We start from the raw sequence: 19588 nt of genomic DNA on the forward strand, positions 1-19588 counted from the left end.
GCTGCTTCACAGCTTTCAATGCCTGAAGCAGTTAAAAGTGAAGAGAGACAGAACATGTCACGTATGTATTGACATTGTTGTGCATATGATAATTATTTTCGGTGGGGTTTTTTAGTGCTTTCTCAAGCAGGTTCCAGGCTGAATCCAACGGAAAAGCGGTGGGTGGTATTATGGTCATTAATAGTAAAAATCTTGCGCATGCACAATACCTCCCTAGGTCTGCAAATGCGGTGTATTCCTATACTTTCATTTACTAACACAGATGTCGGCGGGAATATGAGCACGGGGAGCAGCACATAATCATTTTGGATTTACATACGCTTGACTGTGAATTTTTCGATGCTTACAGCAAGAAAACCGGAGGAGCTACAGGAATAATGTTACAGATTCTAAAAGGGCAGCCCATGCACTAGTTCAGAATACTATTGGTACCCTACTAAAGAAAATCCCATGACAGTTTCCATTTAAAAGAGGGAGCGGGTTCACTTTTTAATCCTATCCACACGTGGTGATTAAACTCACACGTGCCGAGATTCTTTGCAAATCGAGGTCATCTGATGATTTTAAGGTATGGTGCCTGTGCTACTGAAAGACTGACAGCTCTCATACACTGCAGTACATGAATACTACAGTGCATGAGACCAGCGGTAAAAGTGAAAAATATTCATGTCCAACAGTGGAATTAAGGGGGGGGGGGGGGGACACAAAAAGATGTTTCGCTACTAAAAATACAGCTTTTGTGTTAAAACAAAAATCATAAATTTACACATAATTGGCATCATTGAGCCCAGAAGGACCTGAACTATAAAAAACAATGAAAAGTCATATATAAAAAAAAAAAAAATCACTATCATTACTCATTGATCTCTTTGGCAAGAAAAATAAAAATTTGCAGCTCTCAGAATATACGGATGCAATAAAATTAATTTGTCAATTAATTTTTAGAGTACAAAAGTATCAAAAAATAAATCCCCACTCAGGTCCATCATTTGTCAGTGGAAATATAAGGGGTTCCTCATTACTGGTAGAACAAATGCTGACAGACTGAAACAGGTTTTGCTCAAAAGTATCCCTGTATTTCACATCATCCATCTTCCTCTCGACTCGTATCATTTTCACTGTCCCTGCTGCCAAAAAAACATTTCACTATGGGGATGGTGCTCTTGGGGTGATGAACTGTGTTGGTTTGGCACCAGAGTGTTTACCTTAGGACCCAAAAAGTTCAATTTTGGTCTCATCTGACCACAGAACCATCCTCCATACATTTGGGGCGTCTCCCACATGTCTTTGACAAACTCAAAACGAGCCTTACAATTTTCGTGTGTAAGTAAAAGCTTATTTCTGCCCACTCTTCCATGAAAGCCACCACTATGGAGTGTAAAGCTTATTGTGGTTGTATAGACAGATACTCCAGTCTATGCTTGGGAACTCTGCAGCTCCTTCAGGGCTACCTTTGGTCTCCGTGCTGCCTCTCTCATTAATTCCTTCTTTGCCAGAGCTGAGAGTTTTGGTGGGCGGCATTCTCTTGGAAGGTTTATTGTGGTACCATGTTCCTTCCAGTTAATGATAATGGATTTGATGGTGTTCCAACGGATCATAAGAGATTGGGATTTTTTTTTATTTTATTTTTTTTATAACCCAACCCTAACTTGTGCTTCTCAACAACTTTGTTCCTGACTTATCTGGAGATCTCCTCGGTCTTCATGGTGTTGTTTGGTTAGTGGTGCATCTTGGTTAATGGTGTTGCAGCCTCTGTGGCCTTTCGGAAAACGTGTGTATATACTGACATACCATGTGACACATAGATTGCAAACAGGTGGACTTCCTTTCACTAAGCATGTGACATATGAAAGTACGGTAACTGCTTGCACCAAAAAATTTTTAAGGGCTTCATGGCAGAAGGGGTGAAAACATATGCACATGCCAGTTTTTACAAAAATATTTAAACACAGGGGGGTGCAAGCCACTATGTGAAATTCTGCAGAAAAAAAAAATGCAATCGATGTTGAAGAGTGAAAAGGTGTGGGGCCAAAATAATCACTGCAGCCATAGAGAATTTCATAGACAGGAGCAATTTCTAAAATGGGGTCACTTTTAGGGGTTTTCTGTGGTAGTCACCTCATGGGGCCTGCAAATGTTGCCGGCAAACTAATTATTAAGATATGTGCTCCCAAAGCCAAATAGCGCTCCTAGTTTTTCATTCTTACCATGTGGCCAAACAGTAATTTCTGATGACATATGAGGCATCACCGTAATTGGGAGAAATTGTGTAACAAATTGTCCGGTTTCACCTATTAATCTTTGTGCAAAGGAAAAATTTGCAATACAGGATTTCTACAGCCAACAGTTATAAAACTTTATCAGGTGCCTGTGGATTAAAAATACTCACTATACCTATATTTGAAATCCTTAAGCAGTGAATTTTGCAAAATGGAGTCTCTTGTGGGTGTTTCTGATAATGTGGCACCTCAGGGGCTCAAGATATTGATGCCCACAAGCTATTCAATGTAAATCTGTGTTCTAAATGCCAAGTAGTGCTCCTTCCCATCTAGTTCCTGCTGCGAGTTCAAACAGTAGTATACAACCACATATGGGGTATTGCCATGTGCAGTAAAAATTGCATAACAAATCTTCCTGTTCATTTTCTCCTATTACCTCTTGTGTGAATGAAAACAAAGGCTAAAGTAACATTTTAGAGAGGAAAAAAAAAAATACATTTTTCTTTTCACTGCCCAAATCTTATAAAATTCTTTGATGTAGTTTGTGCATTAAAGATGCTCACCCTGACCCTAGAACAATTTTTTGTGGGGTTTAGTTTCCCCAAGTATGGTCACGTGGTTTCTGCTTTCTGAGCATCTCATAGGTTTTGTGAATGCAACATGGTGTCCAAATTTGCATTTCAAAAATGAAATTGCGTTCTCGATTCTCTCAGATTTGCTTTTGTGCTCAAATATATATATTTATATTTTTTTGTAATTATTTATGAATTTTAAAGGAACATGACAAATTATAACTCAAAGTTCCATGAATCACAAAAGATTATAGTCCTTAGATGTCTGTGGGTTAGATAAGACATGAAATTTGTAGCATCAAATTAAGATATGAAAACAAAAATTTTAAAGTAACAAAATAACAGTCAGGTGCAACAACTTGGTACACTGGCGACATTTCAAAATATGAATAATATGCATGAAATTAGTTTTCGACCTAGAGAATAAAGAATCAAGGCTGAAAAGCTTCTCTATTTTGAAATCCAGCGAGGGCGCCCGTCCCGCTCTGGGACACTATGGGCCGTTCCTCGAGGAAGCTCGATCACCATGGTTCCCCAAGACACAGCAGAAAAAAAAAATCAGATCCTGGAATCTAGTCCCTTCCAGTACATTTGATCCAGGGCTCCCAAATCTTAAGGCCTGTTTCACACTTTTGGTCATCAGTCAAAATCTGCCGTTTTTGCAAAAAAACGGATCCGCCATTTTTTTTTGGCGGATCCGTTTTTTTCCCCATTGACTTGCATTAGCGGCTGATCTTGACGGATGGCCATCTGTTGGATCCGTAAATTTTTTTGCGTCCGCCGAGATGCCTGGACGGACCATGTAACTTTTTTTAAGTGAAGAATCCGCATTTTTATACAGCGCATGCCCGGAGGAATGAAGTCAGGAGGAAATTTAACCCTGAAATCATTTCTGGGGGAAAAGAAAAACTCTCTCTCTCTCTCTCGTAAAGTCTTGGTTGTAGATATATGGAATTATCCCTATTGGCATTCCATCAAGAAAATGGCAATCTGGAGGAAGGTTTTGAATCAGCAGGTGTCTGTTTAAGATGGACGTTAAGAGAATTTTATTAAAATTAATTTTTGAGGTGGGGTAATTTGTCCATATCAATTTTTATTCGTATCTGTACCCAACAGTTGCATGTCGATGTGTGTTTGGGAATCTTGGTCTGCCAGATGTTCTTTTGTGATGTGTTTTTTGGTGTTCGATCCCCGTGCCCTCTTTCCTTCCTTATATGCTACCATTGTGTTAATGCTATGTAATAAAGATTGTAATGCATTTTTGATTGATGTGTTTTTATATATTTCTACTATATTACTAGTTATTGCAGCCTAGATAATGCCATGGATTTGGTAAAAGTGAACTTTTGACTCCGTGTTCTAGCTGGGCTTTTGGGGGCGTCCTGTTGGCGGTGGTAGGTTTGTTTATATGGCTGGTCATGTGACCTGTCATGTGACGACCACCATGGTCTGACTGATGCTTGCGGCCGTGCTGGCGTATTCGGGTCTGATGTCGGGCTCAGTTTGTCCAGATGGGGGCTTTTGCGCACGCGCGGTCGATGGTGGGAGGAGCGGGGTTGACTCTTGTAGATTGCGTCCTGTCTATGACACCGCGCATGTGCGGTGCCTTTGACATGGTTGCATCGCGAGATTTCGCCCGTGTCTCTGTCCTCTGTGCGGCGCCAATGCACGCCATCTATGAGCCATATACACAGGTAATTACGGCAGCAATTTTGCATTCTATCATATGTGTGGACTGCAGTCATAGGCTCCTTGCTTGGTGCCAACGCTATGAAGCGCTTCTATTGCTTGAGGAAAGTGGCTATGTATGTAGGATATTGATTGGCGGTTTATTGCCATAGTGATCACTATGCTGTATGGGGATTGGGTGATCGCTTTGTGGATATCGTTTACAAATGTTTATGCACTTGTGTCTGTGAGATTTTTTTGTATCTACACATTGTACTATGTATAACGCACCAATTGTTTTATATGTTTGATGTCTTATATAATGTGATCTCTCTATATATTTTTGACTAATGGGCGTTTCCTGAATGGTGATTGGTTTGTCCACACCATATAAGGCCGCTCTAATTGCTATTTGTTGTACTTGATAAAGACCATTTTATGGTCGAAACGTTGTATCTATTGATGGCAGAATAAAAGCAAAAGATTCTTCTTCACCTGGAATGGATGCTGCTCCTTCTTATGTTTTCTGTGAGCCGTTGATCCTGTTGGGCCCTGGGATCTTTGGAGCGTGCATTCTATTTATTCATCTGTGTGCTGTTGGCTGCAACTATTTGTTCTACTGAGTTAGTTTTATCCATCTGGTCAGGTGTATGGCTTGAAAATAAGACACCAAATCTGGAAGTCCCAACCCCCCAGCCCGTTTCGGTAGGATCATAGTCTTAAAAGGAAGCCAAGCTTTTTTGAATTTCCAAAAGGGCCCGTCACACTAAGCGATATCGCTAGCGATATCACTTAAGCGTCACCGATTTAGTGACGCAGCAGCGATATCGCTGTGTGTGATACTTACCTCCGACCCGCTCACCCGCTGGTTATCGCTGATCACGCGAGAACGTCCTGGGCCGATTCTCGTCGGCTGCTTCCTGCTGGCGCCAACGAGTGACGTGTGGAGGCGGGCAGAAGAAGACATCGCTGCATGTGACAGGTAAGTAACGACTGCTGCTATGTCGCTGGCGTGATCTGCCTGTTTGGCAGCTCACTAAGCGACCATTTAGCGATGCATCAGTGATCCTGACTGGGTCGTATTGTTGTCGGGATCGCTGGTGCATCGCTAAATGTGACGGTACCCTAAGTTTGGGTGTAAGGTTAGATTAAAATCAACCCCCAAGACTAAGAGGCCCTCCTTGAACAGTGCGAGTGTGTCCAAAGTCCTAGACAACCATCTCGCCTGTCCAGTGTTTGGAGCATAAAGATTCCCAAAAGTAATTAATGTGTTGGCTAGGAGTCCCTTTACAAATAGGTATCTTCCCTCTGCATCTCTGGCTCCTGTTAGAATTGCTGCAGTATTGAGGTAATTAAGGAGTCTACAAATTACATGCCTTGGAGGCTCAGAGGACTTGGGTTTCGGTCTCAGGGCTCTATGGACCCTTTCGATAATGATGGTATCTGCCCAGTCCTGTACCAGAATAGCCGAGATCTCTTTTGGAGACTTTGTTGAGGGATTCCGGAGCAAGAGACTCTGGGATCCCTCTCAATCTTATATTTTTCCTTCTACTCCTGTTCCTCTATTGCCAGGAAGACGGAGCTGAGCTGTTTTTGATGAGCAAGCAGATGATCGCCTAGTGAGTTAGATGCTTCAATCAGTTTAGTCTGGCAGCTTTCTAGAGCCTCAACCCTGTGGCCTATTGATTCATGTCAGATCTTAGGCCTGCGATCTCCCTGGTCAAGGGTTTCATACTGGAAGCAAAGAGCTTCAAGAAATTTTGTGAGATGGGTACCTGGTCACCCGTGGCAAGCTTATGTCTGAAGTTTCTGGCAGTTGAGGGGAATATAGATTGGAGTCCTGTAGTTTGTCTGAAGGCCACAATGACCCTGTTTTTTTGTTAGAAATTTCTCTAGTTCTCCCCGAGGGGTTGGTTTCAGATTTTCCCCAATATTTCTTGTTAAACTTTTCGCCCGTTCCTTTTTTGAGCGAACCATTGCGGATGTATACGGGCAATCTCTTGTCACTGTTTGGGCATTCCAGTGTGGTTAAACAATCATTTTTATGGAGTAAGCATCATGCAGGATTTAGGTGGATGCAGCTAGATGATTGATGTGTTTGGAGATAAAAGATTCCTGTGAAAAACTCAAGAGTGGCCAGCAGGTGGAGCTCCACATTCAGAAGCAAGCCCAATATTTAAGAGGAGAGAATGGTGGCTTTATTTCTATGCCCACTAGACAGGGGGTCCTGTTGGACTTTGCTAGGTCAGTCCAATTCAACCCACAAGGGCCCAGCGTACTATATTTAGTGCTGCAGTGCCTTTATTATCTCAATCCTGCCTGTTAGCCTTCTTCTCTAGCAAAGCAGGCTCCAGGTGTGCCTCAGAGCCCACCTACTCACTACACGCTTAGGGGAGCCTGGAGCTGTGTGATAGTGGTATGTGGAGGGTCAGAGGAGCGCTCCTATCTTTAGGACGTCAGGCTGGCAGCGGGGTGAAAGCATCTGATGGTGCAGGTCGGCGGGCGGCAAGCGTCTCCCGCAGGTCCCAGGCCCGACCACGGGGCTTCTTTCTCCACCCTGTCCGCGAAGCAAAGGAAGCTTCCCCCAGGTCTGTCTGCGAGGACAGCCGCTGCAGCTCCGCTGGTCACAGGGCTCGCCACAACACCGTAAGTGAAGGAGCGGGGAACTAGGTAATGGCGGGAGCTTCTGACTAGTCCTCAGGCCCCTCTTCGGCCTCAAATCTCTTCAGCTCCCCAGGTATATGCGGCGCGTCTGGGTAAGTACTCACCGGAGCGCCGTCTGTGTAGGGGGTGGTAGTCAGTCTCTGTATTCTCTCTCGGGCCCACGGCAGTCCTGTAGTGTGGGGGAGACTGTCCTCCAGGAGGCAAGATGGCGGGCGGGAAGCACCTCCGTAAGGCCTCAGCTATCTCCCTCGGCGTTGTGCCTGAGGGAATCAAGGTACCTCTCTGGATTTAATCCCTCTGGACTTTGTCCTCTTTCAGGAGGCCTCCTGTGGTTGAGATGGGCCACTAAGATTGGGATAAATGATAGATTTCCTCTCCCAACAAGCAGAGATCTGAGGAGAAACGTCTTGCTCCCCTGGCTGCTGGCCACGCCCCCCTATATTTATATTTTTTAACCACATATGGGGTATCAATACATTTCGGAGAAATTAAATAAATTATGGGGTCCAATTTTTCCTATTACGCCTCGTGAAAATCATCAATTTGGGGCTTAATCATTTTAGTGGGAAAAATTGTAATTTTTCGTTTTCACATGTAAAAGTTATAACATTCTGTAAATCACCTGCAGGTTAGACACGTTCAACACATCCCTAGATGAATTTCTTGAGGGGGTGTGGTCTAATTTCCAAAATGGGGTCATTTGTAGGGAAGAAATCTGTTTTGGTATGTCAGGGCTTTGCAAATGCGAGATAAAAATAATCGCTCCTTCCTTTTCAAGCCCTGTCATGTGCCCAATCAGCAGTTTTTGACCACGTGTGGGTCCAGAAAAAAATAGCGCAACAAATTACGAGGTCCATAGTCTCTTATTAGATCTTATATGAAAATAATATTTTATTAGAAAATAAATTAAATTTTTTTGTTATCACACCCAAATATTATAAAGTTTTGTGTGGTTACAAAAAGCTGAACACACCCCTAGATGAATTCATTGAGGGGTGTAGTTTGTAAAATGTAGTCACTTTGGGAGTATTCTGTTGTTCTGACATCATATTGGCTCTGCTAATGTGACATTGTGTCGGCAAACTATTTTGAAAACCCTGCACTTTAATATGGTACTACTTCCCTTCTGAGCCCATCCATGTGCCAAAAGAGTAACTTATGACCACATATGGGGTATTGGTGAAATTACACAACAAATTGTGGGTTTTATTTTCTCTTATTAGCCTCCAACATCAGAAATTTGGGGTAAAAAAAATTTCGGTTTCACATCCAAACATTGTAAAATTCTGAGACGTTGTTTCAAAATTTTGTTGATTCAAAATGCTTGGAATGCCTCTAGATTATTTAGAGAAGCACTAGCCAAATTGGTATCATTAGTGCATGGTTTCTTGCTCTCTTTACATGTCAGGTTCTCCTTAAAGGGAATCTGTCACCCTTTTTTTTGGCTTTGCAGCTGCTGCCATAGACATCGGGGGCTTATCTACAGCATTCTGTAATGCTGTAGATAAGCCTCCGATGTAACCTGAAAGAGAAGAAAAACACGTTATATTATACTCACCGAGGTGGGCGGTCCGGTCCGATGGGTGTTGCGGTCCGGCGCCTCCCTTCTTCATGCGATGACGTCCTCTTCTCCCATCCTGTAATGGCTCCGGCGCAGGCGCACTGCTCTGCCCTGTTGAGGGCAGAGCAGAGTCCTGCAGTGCGCAGGCGTCGGGAGAGGTCTGGCGCCTGCGCACTGCAGAATTCTGCTCTGCCCTGCGCCGGAGCCACTTCAGGACGGGAGAAGAGGACGTCATCCCATGAAGAAGGGAGGCGCCGGACCGGACCGCAACACCCATTGGACCGGACCGCCCACCTCGGTGAGTATAATATAACGTGTTTTTCTTATCTTTCAGGTTACATCAGGGGCTTATCTACAGCATTACAGAATGCTGTAGATAAGCCCCAGATGTTTATGCCGGCAGCTAATAGGGGATAAAAAGGGTGACAGATCCCCTTTAAATGCAACATAGCAACCACACTCTACTCCAGACAAAATTGAAGCCAAATGTCAAATAGCAATGGCCAAACTGAAGTTTCCGACCATGTATAGGATATTGGAGTACACAGGAAGCTTGGTGTTTATTTTCTCCTGTTACCCTTTGTAAAAATGAAACATTTGGGGCTAAAGCAACATTTTAGCATTAAAAGCAAACAAACGAAAAACCCTTTTCTTTTACATAGTTCAATTATATAAAATTCCATGAAGCACCTGTCAGTTCAAGATTCTTATTACATCACTATACGATTTCAGTGAGTGGTATAGTAGTTCACAAAGTGGTGTCCCCGGTGGGGCATTTTTGTGTTTTTGACACCTCAGGGGGTTCTGTGAATACAACATGACTTCCACAATGTAATTCAGCCAAATTTGCACTCAGTCAAATAATGCTCCTTCCCTCTCGAGAAGGCTATGAAACTCATGTGGTATCGGCGTACTCAGGAAAATTGGGCAACAAATTCATGTTAATTTTCACCAATAACCATTGTGAAAGTTAAGAACTTGAGGCTAAAGCAACATTTTATTTAAAATTAAAAAGTATATATATATATTATAGTATGTATGTATGTATGTATGTATGTATGTATGTAAATATATATTTAAAAAGATGAGAGAGGCCTGTAATTGATATCATAGGTAGACCACAACTATAAGCGTCAAATTGAGAAAACAAATCCAGAAAATCATCTTGTCTGATTTGGCAAGATTTATTTTGCAAATTATGGTGAAAAATAAGTATTTGGTCACCTAAAAACATTTCTGGCTCACAGACCTGTAACTATTTCTTTAAGAGGCTCCTCTGTCCTCCACTCATTACCTGTGGTAATAGCACCTGTTTGAACTTGTTATCAGTATAAAAGACACCTGTCCACAACCTCAAACAGTCACACTCCAAACTCCACTATGGTGAAGACCCAAGAGCTGTCGAAGGACACCAGAAAGAAAATTGTAGCCCTGCACCAGGCTGAGAAGAATGAATCCGCAATAGGCAAGCAGATTGGTGTGATGAAATTAACTGTGGAAGCAGTAATAAGAAAACCTTTGGAGGTGTTTGAAAGTCCGTGTTGCTCAGCGACAGGCCCAAAACATCACTGTTCTAAAAGAGATCTGCATGGAGGAATGGGCCAACATACCACCATCAGTGTGTGCCAACCTTGTGAAGACATATATATATATATATCTCTTTTGTTGGCAATGACAGAGGTCTGTAACAAAATATTGAGATTAATTTTTGTTAATGACAAAATACTTACAATTACTAATTAAAATAAATCTTTCCAAATGAGACAAAGTGATTTTCTGGATTTGTTTTCACATTTTGACTCTCATAGTTATGGTCTACCTATGATGTCAACTACAGGCCTCTCTCATCTTTTTAAATGGCAGAATTTACACAATTGGTGGCTGATTAAATACTTTTTTCTCCACTGTGTATATATGGGTATGTACGTACTGTATGTAATAAATAAATATATATATATATAGTGGTGCAGTGACCGTTGTGACAGCTAGGGGGCGCTGTATGGGTCATGCACACAGGCATATCCATTGTGGTAATGGAGGTAGGATGAACGCCAGGAGTGTAAATGACCGTTATGTATCCCAGGGTGGGTGGCCCAGGGTGGGTGGCCTAGGGACGGAAGCTTGAACGTGTGTTAATCAGCAGAGGTACTGCTGTTTTTGTTACAGTGTATCAGGGAGAGCTTCCAGGTGGCTGGTAAGATGGGTGGGACCAGTCACCTACAAACCCACCCAGTGGCACGTGTCTAAATGCCCATAGTAAGCCTGTGTGTGTGTATATACATATACATACATATATATATATATATATATATATATATATATGTGTGTGTATGGCTGGGTGTGTGAAATAGGACCTGCAATGAGGTCATAACCATGTGATCCGGTGGGCATGGCTACGGACCATATAATGTGACCAGGGCAGGTCACATGAGAGAGAGTGCCTGGATCTGATTGGTCCATGTGGAAAGGTCCCGGCCGACGTGCTGGAAGAGAAGAGATGCTGCCTTCCTGAAGTGCACGTGCGGAGGCCGCTGATCCGGGGAGACCTGTGTATAATGGCCTGCGTGTGTGTGACAGTTCCCAGGAGGGAATGGACACTCAGAGTGAGAAGCAACTAAGGTTAGCTTCACACTAGCGTTTTGGAGCGCAGCGACGGCCTGCGCACGGCCGCCGCTAAGCCCCGCCCCCTACAGCGCCCCCGCCGGTAGCTCCGCCGACTGGCGCATGCGCCTTTTTGACGGTGCGCCGACGCAACCAAACTGCAGCAGGTTGCGTTTGGCGCAGGTCGGCGCACCGTCAAAAGGACGCATGCGCCGCCAAACGCATACTGCGCACGGCCTGCGCCCCCTGTGATAAAGATAGGGGACGCAGGGCGCATGCAGCTTCATGCGCTACAGGCGGGGCGCGATAGGGGCGGGGCTTAGCGGCGGCCGTGCGCAGGCCGTCGCTGCGCTACAAAACGCTAGTGTGAAACTAGCCTAAAAGGCAACCCCGGACAGGGGGAAATAACTGTGAGGCTACAGAGCCTGATTGCTGGACATTGCACAACCTGTGTGACCACAGGTCTGAGAGAACGAAGCTCTATCATGAACTTTTTGTTGCTGGATATAAGCCTGTTGCAGTATATGGTTTATGCTGATTAATAAACCGCATGGACTGTTTATGTTGAAAAACCCGTGCCGGACCTGGTTAATCGGCTGCCAAGCGAGTGTCCTCTACATGAACAACAAGCGCTACCTTGATATATATATATATATATATATATATATATATATATATATATATATATATATATATATATATATATATACACACACACACACACACACAGTATATATATATATATATTAATTACACACATATACACACACACACATATGCACACATACACAAAATTCTTCATTTATTCCTTCTACTTTACGTTAACTCCTCATGTGCATCACATGAGATTTCAAATACTTCAAGGGGTGTACTTTTTAAGATGTGGTCTTGTTTGGGAGTTTTCTGACATACAAGCCCCTCATATTCACTTCAAAGGTGAAGTGGTCTCCAAAAAATATGATTTTTATATTTCGTTGACAATTTGTGAATTGCTGCTAAGCACCTAACATACAAAAAAAAAATTCAAAAATAACCACAAATCATATTGTCCTAAAGTCACCATAAACAAAGTACAATGTGACATGTAAAACTACCTTAGAATGTTGGGATATGTAGAAGCATTACAGAGATATCATAAAATGACACGTCAGATTTTTAAAAATTGGCCTGTTTTGAAGGGAAGGTTTTAACCCTCTAGTGACAGAGTTAATTTTGACCTTAATGACCGGGCCAAATTTTTACGATTCTGACCACTGTCACCTTTATGTGGCAATAACTCTGGGATGCTTCAACGGATCCCGGTCATTCTGAGATTGCTTTTTCGTGACATATCGTACTTCATATGATAGTGGTAAAATTTGTTCGACGTGACTTGCATTTGTGAAAATTTTTCAGTGTTCAAACTTTTAATTTTTATGCCCTTAAACCAGAGAGTCGTGTCACATAAAATAGTTGAAAAATAAAATTTCCCATATGTCTAATTTACATCAGCAATTTTGGAAACAATTTTTTTTGTTGGAAGTTAGAAGAGTTAATAGTTGACCAGAGATTTCTCATTTTTCCAACAAAATTTACAAAATCATTTTTATTTAGGGACCACATAACATTTGAAGTCACTTTGAGGGGCCTATATGACAGAAAATACCCAAAAGTGAAACTATTCTAAAAACTACACCTCAAGGTGCTCAATGCGAAATTCAAGAAGTTAATTAACCCTTCAGTTTCTTCACAAGAACTGAAACAATGTGAGAGGAAAAAATTAACATTTAACTTTTTTTCTCCACAAAAAATTTACTCTAAACCCAATTTTTTTTATTTTCACAAAAGGTAACAGAAGAAAATGTACCCAAAATTTGTTGTTCAATTTCTCCTGAGTACGCAGATGCCCCGTTTGTGGGGGAAGTCCACCATTTGGGCGCACGGCAGGGGTCGGAAGCACTATTTGGGTTTTGAACGCAAAATTAGCTGGAATCGAAACTAGACGCCATGTCGCTTTGGAGAACCTCTGATGTTCCTTAACAGTGGATACCCCCACAAGTGACCCCATTTTGGAAACCACACCCCTGAAGGATTTTATCCAGGGGTATAGTGAGCATTTTGAACCCACAGGTATGACAGAATTTGACAACATTAAGTTGTCATATTCAATATGTTGTCATTAGTGTTGAGGGCAAGTGCTCTCTACTCCAGTTTGCATCGGGTGCTCGGGTATGCACCGAATATCGGGGTTACTTGAGTTGCTGCCCCACATGTTTCACGGCGTTAAACACCCAAAAAAAAAACATGTGGGAATCCACGATACTCCATGCGTACCCAAGCACCCAATGTAAACTCGAGTAGCGACCACTTGGAGCTCAACACTAGCAGTTTTTTATTTTTTTCTCTTCTGAAAAAGAGAATTCTAACACCAATGCTAATATAACCCTAACCACAACCCTAAACCCAAACAATGGAAAGAAATTTTTTTAAAAATGTAATTTTCTAATTTTTTTTACTAATTAAGGGAGTAACAAAGTGGAATTTGATTTACTACTTTTTTCTTTTGATCACTGTGCTAGGGTCTATCACAGTGATCAAAAGAAACCAAAAAGAAAAAATTCCCTATTGTTGTCAGGTACCGGCCAGCAGATTTCGGCGGGCAAACTGCGCATGCACCCGCCATTTTTCAGGAAGATGGCGCGAAAGGCAGGGGGATGGAGCAGGAGGGACCGGGGGATGACTTGGGTACCGGGGCGGGGGGACCTCATTTCTCTCATCTCAGATATGTTAGATCATATAGGAGGAGAGAGAAATTAATTTTAAATCAGATGTTTTTTTAATGTGATTGCCGTTAACGGCAATTAAGTGACAGGGGACAGTAAAAACCCGGTCCTGATCATGTTCTACCCCCAGTAGTTGAGACCTCGGAGATTATCCGACGCTGGGTGGTGCTATAATATTGTTTCTCAGCACCTTCGAAAAGCGGCGCTGAGGAATAAGTACCCTTAACTGCCGTCGTTAAAAGGCATATTGACGATTGTTATAAACACTAGTTGTTTTAATCCCTTATGGTTTTTTTGCCTTTTCGTGAAAACAAAAATATATGTATACACAACCACACAAAAAGAAAAATAATTTAGCAAAAATATAAAGGAGGAGCTCTTAGGAGCTAGTGAATTAATGAAATTGTTGATTATCTCATCTTGCTGTATGCATACTCTCTGATGGCTCCCATATTACCCACCACCATTAACATCACGTTCCCACAAACCCCCAAGCCACAAACTGAATCAGCAGGTACATAGAACAACTGTATTCCATGCATTACTGTAATAAATCGAATGTTCCAACAAAAAAATCACACGTTTAATGTATTAATTAGGCCAGTTAAGTTGAAAGATACCTTTTCAGAGTCAACCTTTCCCTTTGTAAATTCCAGCTTCCAGAACTGCAGCGCCTGTTCTAGCGTCAAACCAATGCCTTTCAGGAACAGACCATATTGCATGCGTCCACCATGGCGAAGGTGATGGTTTTCCCTTAAAGACTTATGCAGCTGTCGCATACAGAGAGGGAATGATTTAGAAGCCAGCTGAAAAACAAATAAATATTTTTAAAAATTCTGTGGACGCATGGTTGAAAAGGAATGTCTGACTTTCATTTGTTCCTTTTCATAGATCTTTGATTATTACTTTTTTCTGATTCAAGTTATTTCTGTGACCATTGTGGGTTTTTCTGTCATTAAACGAGGGATACCAATAATTTTGACCAAGTGTGTATATAACTACTACTGGTTTGCAGAAGCTATGCTAAAATTAACCCATGTGAAAAAGGAAAATGTTCTGAGATTCAAGTTTTCCAATACTTACGGCATCAAGCTGGTCAAGTGAAATTTTTCCAGTATTTCTTTGCGAACTAAAGTCTTGTCCAACATAAGAATGACTAAGACAAAGACAAAAAATAAAACAGTTATCTGCCAATTCACTGGCAAAATGTACACAGAAAAAGGAATATTGAATTTGCCTGAAATAAAGTGACCAGTCATTTCAATGTGCTAGGAAAGCCAGAAATGAGTCTAGGAATAGGTGCAAACGTCATCAGTGTTGCTCAATGCAATCATTCATTCAGTTCTACTCTGAAAGGGTTTAATTGGTAGAATCTAGTGATGATGAGCGAACGTGCTCGGATAACATGCTATTGGGGTATGCTCAGGTGTCATCCGGGTATCATGGGCGTGCCTGGATAATATGTTAGATTGTCCCTGTGGCTGCATGTTTTGCGCCTGCTAGAAAGCCTCAACACATGTGCGTGTTTGTTAGGGGATCCACATGTGTATTGTGGCTGTCATGCAGCTGCAGGGACACCCAAACACATTACCTGAGTACACCCAAGATACTCTGATAACCGTGAATGCTCGGATAACGTTATCTGAGCACGTTCGCTCATCACTAGCAGAATCTGATTGCTGGATACGGACAACACCAACAAATTTAAGGCATAATGCCGTTTTTATCTTGCATATCATTCCTTATTACAATTTTTAGCCTAGTGAAAGTGAAAATGGATCATAGAAAAGGTAATGTGGATTAAATGTGTTGTCTGGAATTCCATGAAAATTTCAGCAGACAATATAACATAAAATAATCTTAATTTCCATTTCCTAACCTTCCACTCCAGTGCCACCGTCATATATTCCAATGTCATATGCTTTATGTGATTCAGGCGTATGTTAAGTCCGATTTCAATGCAAGTTATATCTGAACATGCTTGTTAAAATAAATTAATATGGATAAATAATAAAAAGGTGACATTAAAAAGGTTAAAACAAGTTTTTGCTCTTAACTTTTTAAAGCCACCATTGTTATATTTGTACATCTGAAATATCTAAAATGTTATTTAGTCCTGGGTGTTGCTCGGGAGCAGACAGGAACACTTCTAACGAGTGGTATACAAAAGAACTATACACAAACTGATCAATATTTCATTTCAACAATTCCAATATCTGCTCGGATGGGTGTTGAAAAAAAGAAAATGGATAGTTGAAGAGTAAAAAAATAATCAATGCCCAATCACAGAACATTTTCACTAATTTTCTACTTTTTTAATTAAAGAGTTTTAAATTCTGAAAACATTAAGTCAAATGGTAACTCAAGGTAAGTCCAGTATTAAATGCAATTAAATTAAGCCCATATTTGCAAAACAAGCAGCCCGGGAGTGTCACATTAATTGCTTGCCACTGCTCTCCGACAGGATGTCACTAATTCACACACAAATCGGGCAGAAAAGAATACAGACACAAAATAACTACATTGAATTAGGGGCAAAAACAAACCAAAAACAATGGAAAACATGAGCAACCAGCACTGGAATTAAGAGTCACATTAGATGCTAGCAGCAATATCATTGCTCACGTTGGCACATGTCTCTATGAATTCCAGATGCTGTAGGTCTGCACTTTTTATTTTATTACATATGTAAGGGGAAAAAAAAACACTGTATATACAAAACATTTGGGGGCCAATCAATTTGCTATTGATCATTTCCTTTTTTTCCCCCCCAGTCTATGTCTGAAACCCCAAACCCTGCACATAATGAAGAACATTAAATAAATAAAACTGGCGAAGAGACACTTTTTTTAAAGTCACAAATTAAAAGAATTTGGCGCAAATGAAAATAAGCTGAAAAACACAGATGATAACTAGACAAAATATAAAAAAAGATGCAAATGCTATAATGAATCAGGCCCATAGTATATAAATCTGATTATCAGTACAGCCTTTGCTTGCCTGTGGCCACTCCATACAAGGGAGGTCACCGGGTTCAGAAGAACCTGACAGTAATTAAAGGGAATCTGTCACCAGGTTTTATTTGTCCCATTTCACAGCAGCATAATGTATGGACAGAGACTCCAGTGATGTGTCACTTACTTGGCTGTGTGCTGTAATTTTTATATTATTACTGTTTTATCTGCTCCTGATCTACCAGTTCTATCAAAGATAAGCTCTGACTGAATAACAACAAGTGCAGCCGATTAGGGACCACGGATGACGGCAGCGGTCATGTGTATCATGTGACTGCACTGAGAGAAAATCTCACACATCGCCGAAGCAGTGCCAGCCCAGGAAGAGAGTATATATATTTGTTTGGGCTTTTTCCCACAGACACATTAGCATTTAAGCAAGGGTTGTCCAGTATTGCACAAGCACCCCTTTAAGTATGGAATTACTTGAACCAGACAGAGGAACACATCATGTTTGCATAAATGGATGGCAATGCTGGCTGGTCTGTTGCAGGAAAAATACTGGGATAGCAGATTCTTGGGATCATGAATGTACACTGCTCGGAGAATAGTGTATGATCACTAAAGATTTATCCATGACAATCAGTGTTCAGCGATTCACCAGCGTAAATCTGTTAATGTTGGCTTGACGGTCATTTTTGCCAGAGAATCTTCATAAAACAGTCACGCAGCTCTAAATTCTCTGAATGACCATGTCATCAGATATGATAAAAATTATCTTCTCATGTATATAATAAATATATATATATATATATTCGTCTTATCATGTCTGTCTGTAATCGAAATCCTGTATCGTTGATTGGTCGAGCCCGGCCGGCCCCCGCCGCTGATTGATTGGTCGCGGCCGGCCGGGCTCAACCAATCAGCGGCGCAGGACTTCCGTGACAGACAGGTACTGTATGGCCATGGATATGGCGCCGGAGATCGCAATCTCCGCCGCCATACTTACCTCACCGGGAAGAGCGTTGCCACGGCGCTTTTCTTCTGCAGGTGATCGGGGCAGGAATGCGCACTGGAATCGCGCAGGCGCATAGTGCTATCCGGCGCCATTTTCCTGAAGACACATTTGCAGTGAGTCTTCAGGAAAATGGCGCCGGACAGCGTGGTTTGGGCATGCGCGTTCTCCACACTCCTCCCCCAGCCTCCGGCAGAACGGGACAGCGCTGGACCACAGTAAAGATGGGTGAGGATAAATGTTTTGTTTTTTTTTTATGTGTGCAGTTTCCTAGGGGGTCAGGGGAACCTTGCATACCATGAAACGGGGGTGAGAGGACCATGCATACCAGGAAAGGGGGGTGAGGGGGACCATGCATACCAGGAAAGGGGGGTGAGGGGGACCATGCATACTAGGAAAAGGGGGTGACGGGACCATGCATACCAGGAAAGGGGGGTGAGAGGACCATGCATACCAGGAAGAGGGGTGAGAGGGACCATACATAGCCTAGGGACAACAAGGTCAGAGGAGGGTGCAGCCCCCTCGGTCTATCGCCCTCCCGATGCGATAGCATCGGGCCTCGATCTAGTCTAGTAATAACCCTACAGTGTGCTCATTACAGAAAGGACAGCCATCATGTTTAATGGAAGAAAAGTGGCATAGTAATAATCTCATATGGAGTTCAGTATGGATAAACCTATACTTTGCACAGTACACATACCTGAGGTGGCTAAGTAAAGGCTGCAGTCGTTCATCTGACTGCACTATTGGCAGTGACCGAGCTGATAACTAAAAGAGAAATAAATCAGAATTAAGCTCAGAAATAAGAACGAGTACTAAGTACAGCTGAATGTGCTTCACAGTATGTATTAATCATATGTTTCAACAGTTGATTCCGTAACTCAACAAGAGTCCCTCCCCCCAAAAAAAGATTAAAATAGAAGCCCCATTAGGAAGGCTCATTTTCCCCACAAACTTACAAGAGCCCTGACATTACTTTGGACCAGTGGCAACACCGTGCTGCCTCCAATACTGCGAGCCAAGGCAGATATGCCTCACCAGCATCAGAGGGCAGCGTCTGGCTAGATCACTAAGTGCTGCGCTTACAAGCTCTATAGCAAAGAGTATAAAGCGGGTGTTCCTGGCCAATGACGACAGACTGCAGCATTGTCAGGTAACCTTTGTACAAGATGTAAAACAAACTCAAAAAGCAATCTGGTCTTAAGAAGAGAGAAGATTCTTTTTTTAGCAAGTAAATTGCAAAGTTGCTTATTTTTACAATGACACTGCGATTTTAAAAACCAGGGAATTTGTAGGATTATAGTTAAGTAGGAGTAACCAATCATGCCCAATGGGTGATAATGATCATCACTTTCATATGTAGGTTGAAACAGTCGTTAACTGAAACAGCTGCATAAAACTGGGTAAGGAATAGCCAAACTACTATAAAAGGTGAGGTTGTGGAAGACAGTCTCAGATCACAGGTCATATACTATGGCAACACTGTGCACAACAAGACCTGGTAGTAATGCTACATCAGCAAGGTCTTTGGCAATCAAACATTTCCAAGCAGTCTGAGGCTTTAATATGTGT

The 19588-nt window shown here is 42.0% G+C and overlaps 1 protein-coding gene across 3 annotated transcripts in view; it reads right to left on the bottom strand.

Annotated features, from left to right (window-relative positions):
- Nucleotides 1–19588, bottom strand: part of PRIM2 (DNA primase subunit 2) — a 296434-nt gene that overhangs the window by 98196 nt on the left and 178650 nt on the right. For all 3 annotated transcript variants that reach the window (XM_073569406.1, XM_073569408.1, XM_073569407.1), the window contains exons 8-10: nucleotides 18717–18784; nucleotides 15131–15203; nucleotides 14668–14853 (exon numbers count right to left, since the gene is read on the bottom strand). In XM_073569406.1, the coding sequence (XP_073425507.1) occupies nucleotides 14668–14853; nucleotides 15131–15203; nucleotides 18717–18784 (327 nt within the window). The remainder of the gene's footprint in view (nucleotides 1–14667; nucleotides 14854–15130; nucleotides 15204–18716; nucleotides 18785–19588) is intronic.

The sequence above is a fragment of the Dendrobates tinctorius genome, unplaced genomic scaffold, assembly GCF_039654945.1.
Source record: "Dendrobates tinctorius isolate UK_male_01 unplaced genomic scaffold, ASM3965494v1 ptg000024l, whole genome shotgun sequence".
NCBI classification, from domain to species: domain Eukaryota; kingdom Metazoa; phylum Chordata; class Amphibia; order Anura; family Dendrobatidae; genus Dendrobates; species Dendrobates tinctorius.